Genomic DNA, 20,822 nt, shown 5'->3' with positions numbered 1-20,822 from the left:
TGGGACGAAGTCATGGTCGGAATCTGGAAAGGAATCTAAAACCAAAATAAAAAGAAAGGAAAACCACGAAGAGAGAAACAGAGGGGCAGCGAAACGGGCAAGGCAAGCTTGGCAGTTTCTCCCGCCCCTTAGTTTGTCTGTTCGTTTTGTCTTCTTTCTTAGCACGAAATTGAATTCAATTCGGGTGTTTTACGTACCAAGGCCACGATTTGATTATAAGGCTCAACGTAGGGGCGGTCCCGGGATTTATTTTGACAACCAGGGGATGTGTTAACTTTCCAGCAATGCCCGCTACACGGGCGTTTTTTTGCATTTCGCCCTCATCGGAATGCAGCCGCCGTGGTCGGGAGTTCATCCTCCAACCTCTGGCTTGGCAACGAAACACCATAGCCGCTAAGCCACCGCGGCGGGTGCGGCTTTGGACATGGCTACCACGAAAACAAATTCAATATCTTCACAAACAGTGCGCTTTTGCCGTGACCAATGTTAGAATCTTGAGGTTTCGCAACTTTTGGATATTCGTGGTTCCTTAAGAAGTTCCCGCGCTGCACGCTTTGCACTGTGTTGCAATTTTTCTGATGCCGATGCGCCCAATGTTTTCCCCACTGATAGTGGCCTCTTATGTAGAGCAGATATATTGGTGCATAATCTCGGACGCTGACTATTATAGCTTTTGTAGTGTTGTTTATATAGGGTGTTCTATGGCTCATTCAGCCTCTTCACTGGAATACACTGCGCCAACAGTTCTGTCTGTGTCAAGAAGCATTTAAGATATTATACAAGTGAAATTGGTGACGCAAGTCAAACAAGGTGTGAGGCACGGGAAAGTCTGGTTCCAAATATTTCTTAGCACGATGGTGGTCACTGTGAATGACATTGTCAACTTATTTTACACTGTAGTATAACACAAGGTTAGGTCAAACATATATGGCACCATTAGACAGAATCTCAACAGGGCAATACAACCCCACTACGACGGTATAGGAGAAAGGCGCCGAGCAACGGCACAGTAATACTAACGAATCAAAGATATTACTACGTCGGTGATAAGTCAAGGTAGCAAGGCATCATTCCTTAAGTTATACTTCGATAGGGAAGAAATAATAACGCGAAATAATACGACAACATATGAACGGATAACGCTATAGTCACTGGTAGATTATTCATCGCCCGAAGCCAAGACTGCGCACACACGTAAGCGCGTGCTCATAGGCTGCAGGTTCATTGTGGAAAGTAGTCGCAATGATAAAAAGTTGGGACTGGCTACGTTGAATTAACCAACTGTTGGTAGCGCTCCTTCTTGCCTTCCTCCATGTCAGCGCTTTAGTTTGCGCTGTTCTGTTCCCAACACATTTCATTCAACTAGCCCATCGAATGGGTAAGCTGCACTACTAATCGTGCCTGTATAGGTGATCGAGTGGCACTATACCAAAGTATATTCTGCATTTTATATATATATATATATATATATATATATATTTATGCACGAGCATGTTCCACACTAAAAAGAAAACAAAAGCTATTTTCACGAGACTTTCGCAGCGGGCAATGATGTGTTAGTAAGCGTCTGTTGCTTAAGCACTTCCGTTAGCAACCTACTTTCTTCAACTTTACACTTAGGGCAACTAATAGGTTTACGTAAAATGGAGGAAAATAGAAACAACGAGAAGATATAGAGTTACATGTTCGGTTATCTACTTGTCACTATGTTTTTACTTACAATAATTTTTTTCCTTACAAAACATAAGCTTTGAGTTAGCAAACGTAACACCGCTAAGAGAGAGCAATAAACTGCCTTAAGCGAAATATCTGTTTATTATTGTTGCCACGAAACTAGCCCCATATGCGAAGCTTTTCCAGTTCTATTCATCTCGTGAGGGGGACAGAGTTGTCGTTTTTTTTGAGAGAGGACACTGCTCGAGGCTGCAATATCATGTCCACCAATCTTTCGATCGTGGCATCTCCCGGCTTCTCATTCTCTTGTTTGCTTGCCGGATCGATGGCGGCCAGCCAAGCTCGTGGAAACTCAAGCTCCACGCGGGATCCACTATTCGGTCACACGGACCACATTCACATTTCCAGGCATTACAGTTCGGATCGAAGAGCACCGCCAAATAGCCCACGCTTCGATCGAACATCGGGAAATGGGCACGTGACCAGCAGCGAAACCCTGGACGCTGGTCCTGCCGTTATGATTCATCGGTGTTCCGTACTGTCCTTTAGAAACCGTGGCGACATTTTTTGGAGCTCACGCTGGGTACGCCAGTTTCTTTCGTCTGTCTGAGCGCTTTCTATACCATATCGATTTTTGTTGAAGAAACCATCGACATACCACAGCCTTCACACGTTGTCGGGCTGTCTGTGCTGACAAGAGGAAAATTTTAGTTTGGACTCGTACATCAAGCACTGCAGTCATGTGGAATGGGGGTCACAATTTTATTGGTAGATTTTGACGAAGCCGGGTATGTGCTAGGTCCTCTCTACTCGGATGCATCTTCAATCGCACATGTCTATCTTAAGCTCGTTATTTTGTTGACCTGGTCATTGACATCGCTTTTATTAGTATAGTATGGACGAATGAGGTGGCTACGTGGGCATTAAATATGTATGATTGCAGAATTGCACACTCTTTTTGGAACTATCTCCAATTGGGGTTACGTCTCGACAGAGAGGGGCATCAAACGATAACTATTTCTGTTGTCCGATGCAGATAGATGTATCTGATGTCTATCTTTTCTTTTTCTTCTTCTTCTTCTTCTTCTTTTTTTTTTTTTTTTTTGTAGCCACGAAGCCCGAAATGGACCACACTGTTTGCTGGGAGCATAGCAAGCGCGTGGGAAAGACAAGCAACTGAGGCGTATTCGATTTCCCCGAAACCTTTTTTTCAATAACTCACCGACTAGCTCAACCAGCAAATCTCTCAAACAGGAAGTTAACCAACAGGTGGATGTTTTAGAATAGAGTTATTTTGCAGATGCTCCATGTTGAGTGAAATTATTCGTTTTATTTCGAAAGCACTACACACTACCATAATATATAGAAAAGACGGAGGGGGAGGGGGGAGGGCAGGCTTGCATCTATTTTCTGAATCTCGACACAGGGCGCATTGCCACACCTAAAACTAGGTCGGCGACATTAGAAGAACCATAGACGAGAGAAAGGTAGATAGCAGGTCGGCAAACAAATTCAGGTATATACGTCGATCTATACTTAGTGGAGAGCCCTGCAAAAAAGAACATACTGCACTTGGGTAGCTGGAAGATATGAAGATACAACGTAACATGTCTTTCGACGATAACAGAAGGCACTGCAGACGGCAGAAAACACCATTATAGCCTCGAGCCAATACGAGCGAGAGAATCCATAAAGGGTTTTATCTCTTGGCTGGTTAACGGTCCGAGAGAAGCACGTTAGCCAACCGTCTGTTTAAGAATACGAACGACGCAATGAAGATGTGCGTTTTTGTGCGCCTATAGGGAACGTTTTATTTGGTTTTTATTTATTTTTTTTTTATTTCATACCGGAAGCCATTCTTGGTCATGCGTTCCGGCAACACGCACTGCCAGAGAGGTCACGGTATCTTGCGTGAACGCCATGCAAGCTCTCCTGAAGCTGTTTGTTTGGTTGTTTTTTAAGTATGTATCCATTCAGAATGCCATTTTTAAAATCTTGTATAGGTCGCGCACCCGCGATTTCTAGGAGGCGTATGGTCGCGCATGCCTGATCATCTCTTTTAGCTGCTGTGTGTGAAAGTATACGAATGCATAAGCACTTTTACTTAGGCGTATCGATGATATCAGACTTTTAAGTGAGAAAAACACAATTTTGAAACGACCTTATATTCAGTTGCGGAAACTTATTAAATCCGTAATCATGATGCAAGACTTCGAAATAAACCGTCATTGTTTTTATTCATTGGATGGAAAAAAAATAAGCCGAAGACTAAGAGACATGAAAGAATTACATTTTTTTGCGATAGCAACTATAAGGGCACTCCTGCGCAGCTATCTCGTACGCGCTCGAAAAACCGACGTTTTGTTTCCCTTCACGCGACTGTCCAGGCTGCGACGATATCGCGGCCTCGACCAACCTAGGCCAATCGCCGGAGGCGAAACCGAACGTCGGTTTTTCGAACTCGCACTAGATAAGGGCCCAGGTGCATTTCTGCCGTCGGTGTCGCCGTGAGAGTCTGTACAAAGTCCAAGGGCGATAAAATCGTCGCCGAGCGCCGTATGCTCTATGTGCGAGTGAAAGCTTGCGAGGGTGACACGGCAATTGCGGCTCAATCTCTCACACACAACGGACGAAATAGGTATGAAGCGCGCCGCCTTCAGCCGCGCGCAAGGTTACGGGGGGGGGGGAGGGGGGGTTCTGCTCCTTGGCGGCCTGGGCGACACCGCCGGCCGGGCCCTCTGTCTTGAAAGCCATCTGCGATGGGTACAGAGTCCGCGCTGCGCTATGTTTTCTCGGCGTAGTTCACGTTGATGCGAGCGGCTGCAGGAAGGTCAATTCGCTCCCTCCTGCTGCCGCGATTCCTCACTGAATCGTTTTGGCAGCCAGTTTCCGCGGTCATCGAGTGACATGTGTTCCTGTTTGCTTGTGCACGCGTGACACCATCCTTGATAATTTAGCTGGTATGCCCGTGCTTACAAGTTTATACGGCCAATAAAACTATTTTCCTTATTTCGTATAGTTGTCCACTAATTTGCTATCGCAATCGATGCTTCGCTATTCGGGCTTAGCTGCGATTTTTTTTTTTTGTATCAATCATGGCGACAAAGGGAAAAAGCTATGTGCGTGTACCACTTTAGTTACCTATTGCGTACGTGTAAAACGCCGGCTTCATATAATGCAGCATACGATCTATGTTCATTACTTACGAGGCACATTATAGAACAAACTGTAGACAACGGGATGGTATTAGTGAAGCTGTTCTCCAAAACCATTTCACACTAACTAGTCGTTTCAGGCACAATTCTGTAATTGTGGTACACCATGGGAAGACAACCACTCGCCATGGTGAACCGGTACGTACGGGCTTCGTGGCTTCCGAACCGCGTAATTTTGTAAAGACAGCACGGCAAGACAACGTGGTGGCGAAGCAAGAGGCTAAGACACCTTGGCAGCGTCTATTCTTACTGACGAGACGTTGAGGTCGCTGAAATAATAATATGGTACTTTGAATGCGACTTGCGTGTTTGAACTAAGCTTAAATAACGTGCGCTGAGTGCATTGCACTCAGCGTACAGTTTTACTGAGTGTACTGAGAACGTATTTTCGAGCTTGATTGCTATCTCTGCTTGATTCACCTGCTCAGGTGCAAGTTTATTATGTGGCGGGTAACCTTCGAAGCAAACGCTAAGTTTACGGAGATAGAACTGGTTGTGCTCTTAGACTGTTTTACAGTGCGTTACGACATTCGATATTTTGCTTGCCCTTCGACGTCCAGCCATCAAGAGAAGCCGACCTGCCATAGAATTTCATGACAATATAACAAATAATTTAGCCGCCCTAAAATCTACTACCAATTTATTGCTTTACGTAGGAGAGATTCTGATCTCTCATTGAGTACACTTAATAGACGTTGAGTGCCACTTAAAGGCGTTTTAAGCACCTGTTATCGATGTTAGCGTAAACCGAAACTTTGCATTTACTCTGGCGCGCCAACGTGCTCCACGTGAGGACCAAGTGAAGCCGGCCACTGGGCGATTCCCGAAGCCGGCGTGGCCACGCGGCTCGACGGGCGGCCCCAGAAAGTGCGAGAGAACGCACCGCCCGCGCGGTGGTTCACGGAGGGGGGGGGGGGGGCACCTCGGCCCGAGCTCGGGCCCCCGGATTGATCGCGAGAAAGGGAGTGGCGGCGGTGGTGCTGCGCGCGCTCCCAGCGTTGCTAGGCGGCGGCGTGCCTTGCAGCGCCGCCACGCGGTCCCGCCTGGCGTTCCGGACGACGCCGGCGCACCACGCGAGAGCCCCATCGGCGGAGCGCAGCCCGGGACCCGTCGCGCCATGACCATCCGGTGAGTCGGGGACACGCCCGAAAGAGACAACGCCCTTCTCGGGTGCGGGCCCCGCGGGGCCCTCGGGAACGGCGCGCGAGAACCTCGGTTCGATGGGGTCGGCGGCCGGGCGCCCCTTTTCGGGACATGGCGGGCTCGGGTTACCGGCTCGGGTTGACGCCGGCACCGGGATGTGGGGATGGCGCCCCCGGTGCCCCGCGATCCGCGGTGTCGGACGTCCTGAACGGGGAGGCCCACATCCGATGGAACCACCTCGCGCGCCGTTTCCCTTGCATGCACGCACGTTCGTAGGCTTAGAGAGTGCTTGATTGGAGCGTTAGAATGCAGCATGCGTACTCTTAGTCAATAGCGATTTCCCAGCAAGCCAACAGAATCCTTGAAAGAAGGACCACGGATCGGGCTTGGGCACTCTTCTTCTAGGACAAGACAGCCAGACGTCTGAGCGGTGTCTCGGGTTGTCCTTTTAAATCCCCAGTGCTCATTCACACCGTGGAACGCTCTCTGTAATGTCGCGCTCACTATTACAGTATGCACAGTACGCGAAAGACAAGAAGTGTAGAAGGCTGATGGAGCTGCAGGAGCATAAGACCTCCACGTTTTCGGCCGTGACAAATGTGCCCAGTCCGAAGGGCGCGACAGCTCGCAGGATGCACGCGATTCGTCCCGCGGAAGAAACGAGGATGTACCGGCACGACGCATACTACAAGCGCTGCATTTTGTCGACCTTGTGGATCGCTCGCTTTTTGTTTCTCGTGTTCCCGTTTTACGCTATTGTTCGCGTTTGTTGACGTTCCGCCAGGTAGGCGCAGCAAACCCTGCGGCACCTTCCGCTTGACCGAGAGTCACCATGCAATCCTCTGTCAACCTCTTCTGTTTACAGGCTTGCACGGAGGCGCCGATTGATTCAGGCAGCTAGCACGTCCTTTGGCACGCTCATAGAGAGAAGGGCCGCTCGCTACATTGTTTTATTGTATTCTTTCCCGCGGCTTTTCTTGCTGCGTGACGTCAGAACGTCTCGATTTCCGACAGAAAAGTGCTTCCTTCGCGTCGCGCGTTTATGCGACTTGCGTTATATTAACTTCCTGAGTTAAAAAAGAAAAAAAAAACGCTCAACCATTTCTGAAACGTTGGGGGTGGAAGACCTGCGTCGCATCCGTTAGGCTATACACGCGGTGTCCTAACCACGAGCACTTCGTAATTGCCTTAAGTGGGGCACGCGCGGTAACGTTCTCGCGGGTCTCTCGCAACCGATGTGGAACATTCGAGCGAGCGCTAATGCGAGGCCCAACGAGCGCGTGAGGAAACGCGAAACGCTTTAACCTGCGTGCCACCCGTGTACGCGAGCAGCATTAACATCTCGGCGGCCGCTACGCTTAATGAACTTAGCGTGCCTGGCACACTTAAAAAAAAACTGCCTGCCTTCAGCGTTGCCGCCGTGCTTGTTACCTGTAAATGAATTGCCGCTCAACGCGGGCGGCATACCGAAACACTCATTTGTACCGGTCGCGTCCGAAGCTATGCTCGGCCACTTTCGCGTCTGCCGGAGACGATAGAGGATCGAAACCTGTTGCGACACGCTTTTGACACGCGGCATCACGAACAACGACGCACGTGCCGCGGGCGACTGCACTCCGTTTCATGCATAGCAGTCAACGCTGTGTAAGCTAGGCAAGAAGTTCGGTCAGGAAAAGTGATCACTCCGCGCGTTCCGTCCATGCTTCGCTGCGCGCCAAGAGCGTCCGCTTGCGCGAGCACGCACGTGAGGCTCCTCGCGACGGGCTGCAAATGAAAAACCCGAAAAGAACAACATAAATAAAAGTGATCTAAAATAACGCATTACCAGCCGTATACCAGAGTGTGTTTGTTTCTAAGCATTAAAACTTGCTTCATTCAATACTGAGCCTATGTAAAGAACGGTTGCGCACAATCGCGGTCAAAAAACATCGAACTACGTCCAAGCGCGAAGTACGCAACTGCAAGGAGCCTCCACAGCCTTGACTGCTTTGTATGGAACGGAGTAGATTGTTTCTATCGACTTGGTCCGTGATTTATCCGAGTGTCTTCCTCACAAGCTTCGAGAGAATGCGCAACGACACAAGCGAAGTCCATGTGCTTGCTAGACAGTGCACGTGCAAAGAGCCGTGAACATGCTATGAAATTATATACTTTCATACCCTCCCGCGACAGTGCTTGCTGAAGCGTTTTTAGGAACGCGGTTCTGATTAAACGTGTACGATATGAAGCGCGCGCTAGGGCATGATAAAGTGAGGCCAACCTGGTTAATGAGCTTTTAATTTAATGTAACGTGCAACGGAGATCGTGTCACGAACAGCCAATCATCACTTTTCTATGCGTCTGCTTTCTTTGCCGCAGTTGGATTGCACCGTTACTTATTGAGTTGTGTGGTGTAAAATAACAACGGTGGCAGGGGGAAAAAAAGAACATACTATCGGAACATATAAGGCAAGAGAAACAATTTTAGATGCACGTCATCGTAGGCTGGATTTGATTTTTCACATCGTGTCACGTTTTTTCTTTGTTGAGCATTCGGAGACGCTCTCGCCTATTAAAAAAAAAAATCTTATACTATACATGCCGAATCGGACACTACTGCCCACTGCTGTTCATGCATAAATTACACAACTAACGAAGGCAGAAAATAATGGAAACTGACGTTGTATTAAGAACAAACACGTGATCAGACCAATGTAAAAGAAGAAACACTCTTACATAATTGAGAGAAGGCTCACGGACACGACAAGCAGTTCGAGTGTAGCACTTTATGCGCATTTACAGTCAACATACCTATACGTTGCGAAAATTCCGGTATGGGTCAAGGTCTTGGTAACTGCCAGTGCAAAGTTCGTGTTGCTGATTTATTGTAGGTACACTGAACAGGGGAATGAGGTTGTATTGAACTAGATATTTATATGTACTCAGAGCCTTCGATGATGCGGAGCCAACATGTTAAAAAATCGCAGACCACGTTTCTTAACCGTCGTTACTTGCAGTAGCAGTTTAGATGCGCGTTACATTACCCGTTGTTTGATGGCGCGCTAATATCTCACTTTTTGAGGACGAGCTGCCACTATTGATTTCAACTCACCGACAGTGTACATAGCGCTTATCGTTAAAAACTTAAAAATCTCCACTCGCTTGCAAGTTGAGACAAACATGTAAAGTATTACCGGAATCAGAAAATGAAATCAAGATTATGCGATTAACCATATTGCGGGATATGTATGAGTCCCTCTTCCGCTGGCGTCGCGCCTGCTGTCGGTTATTAGAGAAGTGATGACGTTGCAGTAGGACATCCATCACGGCCGTCTGTCAGGAGCATGCGCAGCTAGAAAACAGAAACGCATCGCTTTTGAGCCTTTCTTCGTTGGTCGCGCCGGAAGCGATCGGATATTCATAAGAGGCAGGAACCTTCCAAGTGCTTCCGTGTTCCCTTATTGCGGTTTGAGGCGACGCCGTTGACTTAAATCCTCATGGGTGTCTTGGTGTCTTGGAGGCTCAAGATATTCCGAGCGCGCGGTTGCTGATACGTGGCCTTCTGCTGGTTATTTGAGCCCTCGAAAAAGAAAAACAAATTTTTCTCTTTCTTCCCTAGTGCATTTTCAGCGACAGACCGGCATCTTCGCATCCAACACAGCGTCTCAGCACCATGGAAACGACGAAATAACCTTCCCATTTTCATTTCACTTCCTAATTTCGCTTGTTTCCTAACAACTGCCTCGCTAACTGGTTCATGCGACACTACCATCCTGCTTATGGTTTACCAACATGTCGTAACCTACTTCCGCTTGCATATTTATCCTAAGAAGTGTTTTTATCAGCGTAAGTGATGTGCAATACGTTGTTGCCTTTTTACTCTCTCCTTCTGGTATGTATATTTCTCGGTTATATATGTTTTTCCTTCTCAATTATACTCTTAGCTGCGTTCAAATGCGAACTACTTCTTACCGTGGCTTGAGCGGCGTGAATTGTGTTTGCAATGTGGGCACGCTGCCAGATATTGTAACATTCCAGTTTCTGTTTTATATGCCCGTTCGTTCTTTTTTTTTTTTTGCCTCCCTTACTCACTCTATAACATTTTTATGCCGTTCTTTATGGCATTCTATGCCGTTTTTTATCGCAGAAACGGTTTTATCTCCGTTTCTCTCTATACTTTGTGTATTGTACTTGTCCTTTTTACCGCCCCTCCATTTGCAATTGCATATGGAATTTTAAGGCACTGTCAAAATAGGCAAGGTAATATCAGAAAATTAGATCTCTATCGTGTAGCCGCTACGCTTCATATTGCCATATCTATTACTTGCTTTCACTTTGTCATGAACTGAACACTGTAGACTTCACTGTGTATGAGATAAGCTTTGACTAGAAACGGACCGTAAAAAGGGGGCGAATTACTTTATAGCGAACAATATGCAGTTGGAATTCTGATTCATTGTCTCAGAGGAACTGCGAAAAAAGAGGATCATAAGAACAATCATGCCCAATGTTGAGTTGCACAATAAATGGTGGTCGTATCTAGGGTTGAGCGAATATGAAGATGACAGAAATAATTTTACAAGTAGGGACGTCTTTTTCACACTTAGTTCGCTGAATAACCTTGAAATTAGGATGAAAAAGAAGTGGGTATTCAATTAATCGTTATAAACCTGTACTAATGCTTCCTTAGGGAAACTTGGTCTCTGACGTTATATCAAGAAATAGCACTACTCTTTGCAATTTACACTCATCGGACAAAAACAAGGGACCCTTGGCTGCTTAAGCTCTTTCAGCAAGGGTCATTTGTCCTTTTTTTTTCTTTTACCGTGATCTGGCCTCTGTCACTGAAAAGAATTTTGCCATCCCCGTTCATATTGCTTTCGGGCACGTGGTGGCAATTGAGACAATTGCTATCGACTGTATCGTCAAGGTATAATGATGTTAGCGTAATGAAATATCGCTGAAGACCTGGTGTGTACGAAGAACATGAATAGCCATCGTGAGTTAGTTCATCAATGGTAGCAAGCCGGTGGAAAAAGAAAAGTCGAAAGAAATCTTGGATACATTTACGACGAATGACGCATGGTACCCAAGTTTCCCTGGCTGTTCTAGCGTGGCCGCGTTGGCGATCAATGAAAAGCATCACTGTCGTCGATAACTAACCAGGAATGGACCCGAACATTAAGCCTCTGTTTCAGTGATGGCTTTTACATCGGCTTTCCATCAACTGCCCCCTAATGGCTTCTCGGTCATTCTCATCGTTGCCGGCGGTCCCAGCGTTGATGTGAATCGTGGGCACGGGACGTACGCTACGCCTCTCGACAACCACCTGCCCCTTCCGCTGGTAGGTGGCATATTTCGAACGGAGATAGCACAGGATGTGCTGGTTTGTTTCGACAGCCATCGTTATTTGAAAATGTGAGCGGCCGTTACCAAAATGGCCACACGAAGTGCCACTATATACTCACCGTTCCAAGACCTTCGGACGCCTTTACGAACCTTGCCAGCTTCGTAAGACGACGAGCTACCGTTTCACGGAATGGCGGCCGCCCCTTTTCTTCTTTACGTGTTCATTCGTGAATACGTGAAAGTGTCTGGAAAGTCTCTCGCAGGAGGTTCACGCTGGTTTCGCCCGCTTCCCACGATAACAGTCAATAATAACCCCGCGATTGCAGAGTACGAGCTTCTTTGAACATTCGCGTAATGACCAAGAGCACAGTCTTGAACTTAACTTGGAAGGTGGCCCGGTGATCGGCGATATTTCTCGCCACTGAATGCTTCTTTTAAGGAGCGCTTACTGGAGAAGAAGCACTCAAACCAGTGTACACCAGTGTGAGTTTAGACAACATTTTGTCTTTTTCTTTAGCCAGCTCTAGGCATCATCAATTGCGCCCTCAAACTCGTAATGAATGCGCATGTGGGGCTGATACCTGAAGCATTTGCATTATGCATCTAAAAGCCTTGAGAGCATAACTTATATTAGCACTGACGATGTAAGCTGGTTAAAAGACTCGTGTGAACACCAAATTAGCTAAAAAGCATAATTTCGAAGATTAGGTGGCGACACTACTGAATACTTACTTATCGTACACGTATTAAACTCGACGCGTTTCGTTGGTCATTCCTGCAAGCCGTGTCCCACGTTCCTGACGCGTATAATCGCCTGTTATCTTCGAAAGTGCTTTCCTTCGACCACGGTTGGCACCAAAACTGGGATAGATTCAAAATGCGGTTCAGTTTTTCTTCTCAGCTTCAAGAATATTCGCAGGCGTACGCATCCCTGTTCCGAACCATAGTCCTACCTCGGAAAAACGAGTCAATTTTCATTCACGTATACTGATGGTCTCGTTAGTTTTGTCGCCGAGCATACGATCAACACTATCAACTATACTGCATGCCACAAGCGCCCTTTCTTCGAAGCCTACCTAACTACCTTAACATGGCCTGTCGGATAGCGGTACCCGGAATGTGTGAAGTGAGAGATCGTTACTGAAGACAGTGACCTTTGTAGGACGATCTAAAATACCCGTTCATTGGTGCAACTTCAACCAACTCAGCATGACTCGGCGCAGGCACAAATGCTGGATTTCGTTACCGACACACACCGCCCGCTCCCGCGTTTCCATATCGGAGGGATCGACATTAACGCCTGTCAACCCTGTATTGTTAGTAAGTCGACTTATCACCGGCCGAAAACAACGTGATCGATGCGAACAGATATCCATGTGATCAGACGTATTTCTAGCTAGCCGTCCGACTAATTTGTTTACGTATCGTTCCCTCAGCAGCCGGGCCTGTGGCACTTATTGGTCACCTAAAAGAAAGTGCGGGGGCAATCTTCATGTGAGAATCGAAATAGGGGCTTAGAGAACTGCTTGTTCATGTGCCACGACGTGGAGGGTTAGTCTAATAACTTTGTAGTCTTATCAACATTCAAGTTTGCTTGGGCAGAACCGCAACATATGGTGAAGGTCCACTGTGGCTACTACTGGTATATATCACTTTTGACAGTCGTCATAACTGAGGTCTAGGTGACGGATACTGTACAGTTCGCAACAGCCTGATGTCTCCAAACGGGAACTTGCTCCAAAGAAAACGCCCTGCGGGAAAGGGAGCAGGACACGCAGATGGAATAAGGCCATTAGTTGCGGTAACAAGTAACACTGAAATACAAAGCCAGAGGAAAGATGCAGCGTATCCTGAAGAAGTGAGCTGTCATAGGTGTCGTGCGGCGATTGGTGACGACATCGTGCCACATACTGCAATGCATAGAAGGAAAATGTTGTCTTTGATTGGTGTTCTGCCTTGCTTGAAACGAACAACGTTACAAACGCTGCGTTTTAGCTATAAATTAAGCGGACAGAGAAACGTGGCCTTAGCGTATCATCCGTAGAGACTACCACATAAGCAGCACACGCGAAAGGAAGTTGAAGCCATCTATCTATCTATCTATCTATCTATCTATCTATCTATCTATCTATCTATCTATCTATCTATCTATCTATCTATCTATCTATCTATCTATCTATCTATCTATCTATCTATCTATCTATCTATCTATCTATCTATCTATCTATCTATCTATCTATCTATCTTACTAACTAACTAACTAACTAACTAACTAACTATCTATCTATCTATCTATCTATCTATCTATCTATCTATCTATCTATCTATCTATCTATCTATCTATCTATCTATCTATCTATCTATCTATCTATCTATCTATCTATCTATCTATCTATCTATCTGATGTTTTCGTTAGTAGTATCTGCACCTCTCTGCCGCGAGTGGATTCCATTGTCTAGATGCGAAGAATACTACAAGTTGATGCTAATTAAGCGTATTGACTGATCCATTACACATTAAATCATTACAATCTGGTCCTTTAATGCCACCTCAGCAGATAAAATTTGGTCGCCAATTATGTTCGATGACCTGAGCTCGATAGTTAAGTTACTGTCAATAAGTCACGCAGCTCGCACTACTGCTTGCAACCCATGAGAGTGCCATTATATTTACTTACGTGCAGGTTTGGCCGTGTAGTGGCGCCGGCACGTCCTTGTCGTATGCCCCCCCCCCCCCCCCCATAAAAAAAGAAATGACACGCCCCCTCCCCCTCCTCCCTGCCCCCCTCCTCCCCGAAAAAAAAAAGTATTCTGTCTCTGCTTGGAACAAAAGCATTCTCGTGACCTTCTGATGGTGCGCGGAGCGTCTGGCGCGATGGATCACTTACCGTCCATGTCATTCTTGGTCAGCAATTTATTTCAGTTTTGCAGTCGCGTTAAAAAGATAAAAAAAAATCGATTCGCTGTTGCAGTACAGTGTCCCGCTGAATGGTCGCTTTCCTCTAAAGGTCGCGACAAGCTGTCCTCAGCTTTCATTGGCCAAGCTCTGTTGCTACTGCTATGGTATGGTGTCCAGTATAATCGCAGCAGTGAAACCGAGGAAGTGCTGGCGACTCTTTTTGGCAACCGCCCAAGGCAATGAGTCAGGACGGGAACACATTCGCAGTGATTTACGTTCCCTAAAAAATTGGCCGACTTCTTTGGACGCAGAGATAAAACAGGTGTCAGCACGAATTTTGTTTCTCTCTAAGGCGGATATATGGCCCTGAGGAGACGCCGCTTTGCTTTGTCAGTTACCGATACGGCTACCCGGTGAGTCACATAAGGACCAATCAGACTTGCAGCCCTATAGCCACAGTAGCCTTTGGTTCATTCGCTTTCCCCGCCAAATAAAAAATAAAAAGAAGGTAGCAACTACTCCTGTTCCCAATATGGCTGAAAAAGTAAATACACATCACTCATGCCACGACACTGCCGATAACAGACTCCATCGCTCCAATTTATGGTTTACTCACGTTCCCGACTATTCTTCAACATTAATGTGGCCGTTAGCTAAAGACACAGTGTATATTATTAATTGTTCGAAGTATGTTCCGGGAGCGATTATTTCATTGTCTGAGGCTGAAACACGCTCATCGTCTTATGAAATATCAAAGGGAGAAACTTTGATATTTTATTGGCATGTACCTGAGCCTTGAACACGAAGAACCCTTCACTTGAGAAACGATGAAAGTACGGAGGAAGAAAATATACATTTTGCAAAAACTTTTCAGTAAATACGCGTGTTGCCAGAAAAAAAGAAAAACAAAAGGAAACAAAAGGAAAAAAAAACACAAGATTGTTTGAACGGGTAATATTTGTAAATATCCCATTCAACTTAAAGGTTGAGAAGCTGCTCATTAAAAGCGTTACTTATGCATCTTTGTCAAGATGACTGCCAGCCAATACGCTTCTATTCTGGTACTACCACAGCGGTGTTGAACATCACGGCACCAGAACTTTCACAGGCACTTCTCCATGAAGGGAGACTGATTCGGCCTATAAACCGTGTACAAAAGTTATTCAGACGCTCGTCCTGTTTATGTTCAAGGAAAATATGGAATAAAAACTTATCATGGATTCCAATCCCAACAATTCCAAGTTTTCACCATTCACTAATGCTTGCCATGAGAGATCGTGAGCACGAATTATTGTCAGTGCCATGTTAGCCCTAGCTAATGTTTGCATAATAGCGACTTCTTTTCAGCCTGTTTTTGCCGATTTTGAACACGTTAGGAATATTAAAGAGAAACTTTAGGTCATTTCCTTGCACAAAAGACCTGTGTTTACGCTTAGAAATTTCCGATCATGTCCTCTACCGTAAACCAATCGTAGAATACTTAAACACTAAAATTAAATTTAAGTTATGGGGTTTTACATGCCGAAAGCAGTGTATGATTATGAGGCGCGCCGTAGTGGGGGACTCCGGAATAATTTTGACCACCTGGGTTTCTTTACCATTCACCTAATGCAAGGTACAAGGGTGTTTTTGAATTTCGCCCACATAGAAAGGCGGCCGCCACAGCCAGGATTTGAACCCGCGACCTCGTGCCTAGCAGCGTAACGCCCTAGACACCAAGCAACCGTGGCGGGCCAATACTTCGCCATAAATGCGTGAGGGGTCGGACGGAAATAATTATTAGATAGATAAATTTCTCACGAAACGCCGTTATCGGGACTTTTCAAACATGTAATTACTTCTTTATGCAATTTGAATTGTGTAAGAAAGTTTCTAACTGCTCTGAGGAAGGTATTTCCCCATGTCGCAAAGTACGCTGAATCCACGTTCTCAACAAGCAGGCGGGCTGCAAGAGCCCGGTATATCCAAATCACCGCTGTCCTAGCGCTGCCTCGTGCCATTATCAATGCATCCAAGTCAAGACCATTTACCTTCAAGAAAAGAAGTGAACAATATATGGAAAAAGCGGAGATGTCACGTCGCTTCGTGGAAGTGGTATTTCGGGATATGTACAATGAGTCCAGTTACGAAACCACCCGTCGTCTAAGGAAAAAGTGTCGGCCATGTGCTAAGAATAAATCGTACTTCAGTTATCCAGTGTTCTTATTCTTTTCGGCTCTCTTTATTTGTATTGCGAAACGACCCCACCTTATCGCCTCGCCAAGCATACTACAACAAATCCTGAAAGTCCTTCGGGACTTCAGTAGATAAGCCTACGCGGAACGTGCAATCAAAAGGACATCAGCACCGGAGTCGTTCGGAATCGTTTTTTGATGGACGTCTCGAAGGCTCACTTTGTACTTTGTTCCAACGGGTAAATTTATTGGGCCTGGGCGATGCCGTATGAATTTAACATTCTTTCATTTCGGGTCCCTTTTCTTTCTTTCTTTTTCTCGGTTGGAATAATCATGCCTGCAGTACGGGGAAGCGTCTGCGCAGAACAGCCAGGCGGTTTCGGTTGGCTCGAATGTGATGGGAGGATATTCTTGGGCGACGCGTTTTTGAGCTGCGTGCCAAACTTGATTTCATAGGCTTTGATTGAACTTGAGGTTTTATGTAAAGGTACAGTCTACAGTGAATAATGTGTAGTCGAAAACTGTGAGTGTAGTGTATTACACGTATATGCTTTGCTCAGGTCATTGCCGTCTCTGGTAGTTCGTAATATTGTCGGCTCTGATTTCTGCGACAAAATGCTCAGCAAAGGAATTGCGGCTGACACACACAGAGCTGACACACATAAAATGGACACACATAGAAGGGGCAGTTGAAAAAAATAAAGGAAAGGGGGACAAGCACGCACGCACGCACACGCACGCACACACACACATACACACACACGCACGCACGCACGCACGCACGCACACACACACACACACACACACACACGCACACGCACACGCACGCACACACGCATAGTTAAACGAAATTTCGATGACACCTATAGATACTACAAATGAAAATAGCTACAGTAAAAAAATGATATCGGTTCAATTTTGGTTAGGTATCATTTTAACACCAAGATGGAGGTGCGATTTTAATGTAATGCTTTCCAAGTCAACTTTCGTGAGGATTGAGGACTTCAAATATAGCAGGGAATAAAATGAAATCGACGTTGATTAACATTTATTGGCAAATGTTTCTAGGAAGCAGGAAATGGAGCTGAGAAATCTGAAGCCAGGCGCACAAAGCCATTGGCTCGTAAGGACTTTATGCGGACGCGGTTACCTTCAATACAATCTTTTCTTGCCAGTTAACGAAGAAACTTAATCTTCCTTTTATTTCATGAATACGTAATCTTATCCTTCTGTATTCGCAACTATTCTGTACACAAGTGTGTTAGAAAGCACGCGCCTAAATAAACTTCACCGGCTTGATTTTAATAGAAAAGCAAGAACGAAAGCAGAGGAAGAAAACAACACGGTTTCACAGGATGTGTACAGTTGATTTCTGCACAAGAATGTTTGCGCGTAACGAGTCACTTTACTTTTTTCACGGTTTAGATCCAGGCTTTTCAGTACTGAAACTTCATTGTTCAGGGCGTCCGTTTTCGCATCATGGCCTATATATCCACGGCCGAACAGAAGTTCAGAAAACAAAAGGAGGTCCTACTGCATTGCATTCCCTGGAAAGGCGACCTTCCAGTACGCTAATAGCCCGAACACATATGTTTGGAACGCAATCGTTCAATCGCGCATTACCCTAGGTAATCGCGGATTTAAAAAGCAAACTTGCAGTTAGCGAGCGCATGCTCTGAAATCGATCCCAGAGCCCCTTCTGCGCCCAGTGATGCACTTGCTTTGAAACGTAAATTTCGGCTACGGAGCGACAACGAGACATTTGCATATTTCTATCGAGCACCCTCAATACCGCGCCTGTCGAGAGGGATATGCCTTGATGACAAAAGGCGCCACGCAAACGAGGGCGCACAAAGAGCAGACGACACGCGCCGCCTGGTGCAAGGCTACAACGATTCTGTAAGTTTTTGAAGTTTCGTTGGACGCATCTCTCGCTAAAAGGGTCTCGCAACAACCCCGCACCCTATTGCTCTTTGTCCCCACGGAAGGAGAAAAGAATTTGGACAGAGCATTGCGCGAAGCGGCTGAAGTCGAGAGAGTCGGCCCGACACGTGATCGTCGCGTCAGAGCACGCGGTAGGTTTTAGCGGCTCTGCGCTGCACGCGGAGCCATGACAGAGCGCACAAAGCGAACACGATGTGACAGAACATGACAGAGCGAACAAATGCGTATCGACTAAAAGCCACCGATGCGGTGAGTCTCGGGGGTCCCTTCTGGGGCCGACTTTAGGTGGGAAAGAGGAAAAGGAACGGCTTCACGAAGAGTTGGTTTGCCGAGGCTGGCTGCTGGGGTGTTTACACTTCCTCCAAGTTCATTTCCTTCCTCGAAGTTGTTCTTTTTTTTTTCAATCTTTTGTAGTAATTCGGGTGGACTTGTGCCACTTATCTAATGCGACCTATATGAAACGATATAAACGGTGTAAGCAGCCACAACATATACGTTAAGTTTCACAGTAACTATTAGTGAAAGCTAATCTTACCTGATTTTCAGCGATTGTGGTAACCATGTGCATAGTAGACGAATTGTCGTTTGATTTGTCACAGCTTCTGTAAGAAAATTTTTGAAGCTGTTTCATTGATCCTTGAAGGACATTTCTAGTTTACGCTAACGCCGCAACCTTTTTAGTCTAGTTAATTTGTTCGCGTCTATGTTCTTTTTTAGGAATAAATAAATTAACAAAAGAAATTGATTGTACGTCGCTAAAGCTTCAACAGCAATTGAACAGCAACGTTCCCAATGAGCGAGTTATACTTGATACTGTAAATCACACTCTTTGGTGTGCGTTCTTTTGAACATAGCCAGCTCGTAACACTTCGAAGAGAAATAAAAATTACCTGTTGCAATAGTGTAGTTCTTTGACGGCCAATTCGTATAAAGATTTCCTTCGAATATTTCATGGCGAGTTTCACTCTTTAATTTGTAATATTTGTTTTCTGCTTTGCACTATTGAATGTATGCTAGTTTGATGTATCAGGCACATCACTGGCATGCCTTGCAAAAACTTTGGCGAAATATGAATTGAGCTGTCATGTTAGTTAATACAACTTACATATAAAAGACAAACGGGGTCGCGTGTTGTCCAGTACAGCATCAAAATGCACTCCGAACTAAATTGTGTAATTCTCCTTAACAAGCCACAAAGACGTTTCAAGACAAAAGGAGCAAATTTCTGCTACCTAATGTGCCCACGTTTTCGCAACCTTTATAAAAGTGGCAGGCGCAGAGAGTGCAGCCAGATTTTTCTATTGTAAAACTAGTGCGAAGGGGTATGTTCAGACGCATATTGCATTACACGTGAATCATAGGCAATAAGAAGTTATAACTTTTTCTTGCTCTAATAAACGTCAATCGCGTTATTTTAATGTTATCTTAACCGTAACGCCAGGAGAAAATATACATTTCATATATAGATGCAATTTTCTCTACCTGATGTCGGCATGAAACTATGTGTTTCCGTGTGCAGCTGGCCAAATCTGCAAACAGCTTGCGCGAGTGTTACTTTTCTTGCTTTCCAGCGCATTACGACAGAGCGACCTTGTGAAGCGGTCAAAGTACTCCTCATGCTCACAAAGCTCCTTCAAATGAGACAGTCATCTGCTGAGAGACGCTGACGCACTAAAAAAAAAAGGAAAAAATAAACGGTGCTCGCACGGGCGGGCTAAAAGTTTGGCCGGCTGTACCTGTACTCACGCAGCATACAAAAGGCGAAAAAATTGGACAGTTGGCCTCAAGGGACTCCCGCAACGAAACCATCGCGGCATTGCGAGACGATGGCTACGTCGTCGACACACGCCCATCGGAGACCAGAGCAGTTTGTCGCTTACCGCGCGGACCATCTGGTCGCGAAAGGCAAACGAATCGACGCTGAACGACCTTTTGTGTTCTCATCGCGGACAACATCGTATGCCCCGTTCCTTCTGACGGCCGGACAGGCGTCGACACGAAGCCATACAAAGCCAAAATCAATGCTTTGTATTTATAGGGCCAGTCGTCGTGTTCGCGCATTGTCTGTTGACAGCGGCCCAAAGCGCCTTACGCAAGGGCAAGCTGGGCGGCGCTCAGCGGCGACGTGTGAAGCGCTCTCGAGAGGAAAGCGTGCAAACACAGCACAATGGCTCTTCTGACACCGCAAAGAGAAATTTCTGTTTTTTTTTTTTTTTTCGTGTCGTGCAGCAGAGGGTGTTGTAATCAAACCTCGCAGATCGGCCGCGTCATCCTGGTGTTTTCTTTTTTTTTTTTTTTTTTGTAGACGCCCTCGGTTCATAAATCTGAATTACCATCCAACATGACTGCACTAGCCACGTATAGTATGCTGAACATTAAGCGTGCGGTAGAGACACCGCTTAATTTCGCAGGTAGGAGTTGTGTCCCGCCTACCACCTCGACGCTC

The 20,822-nt window shown here is 45.9% G+C and overlaps 1 protein-coding gene across 1 annotated transcript in view; it reads left to right on the top strand.

The window, feature by feature from the left end:
- Nucleotides 1-5,957: 5,957 nt before the first annotated feature.
- Nucleotides 5,958-20,822, top strand: part of LOC140213976 (tyrosine-protein kinase SYK-like) — a 134,167-nt gene continuing 119,302 nt past the window's right edge. Inside the window, exon 1 of the mRNA XM_072285178.1 lies at nt 5,958-6,017. Within this exon, the coding sequence (XP_072141279.1) occupies nt 6,007-6,017 (11 nt within the window). The 5' untranslated portion in view covers nt 5,958-6,006. The remainder of the gene's footprint in view (nt 6,018-20,822) is intronic.

The sequence above is a fragment of the Dermacentor andersoni genome, chromosome 11 (genome assembly GCF_023375885.2).
Source record: "Dermacentor andersoni chromosome 11, qqDerAnde1_hic_scaffold, whole genome shotgun sequence".
Lineage (NCBI taxonomy): Eukaryota > Metazoa > Arthropoda > Arachnida > Ixodida > Ixodidae > Dermacentor > Dermacentor andersoni.
This window is presented reverse-complemented; position numbering and strand designations above follow the sequence as displayed.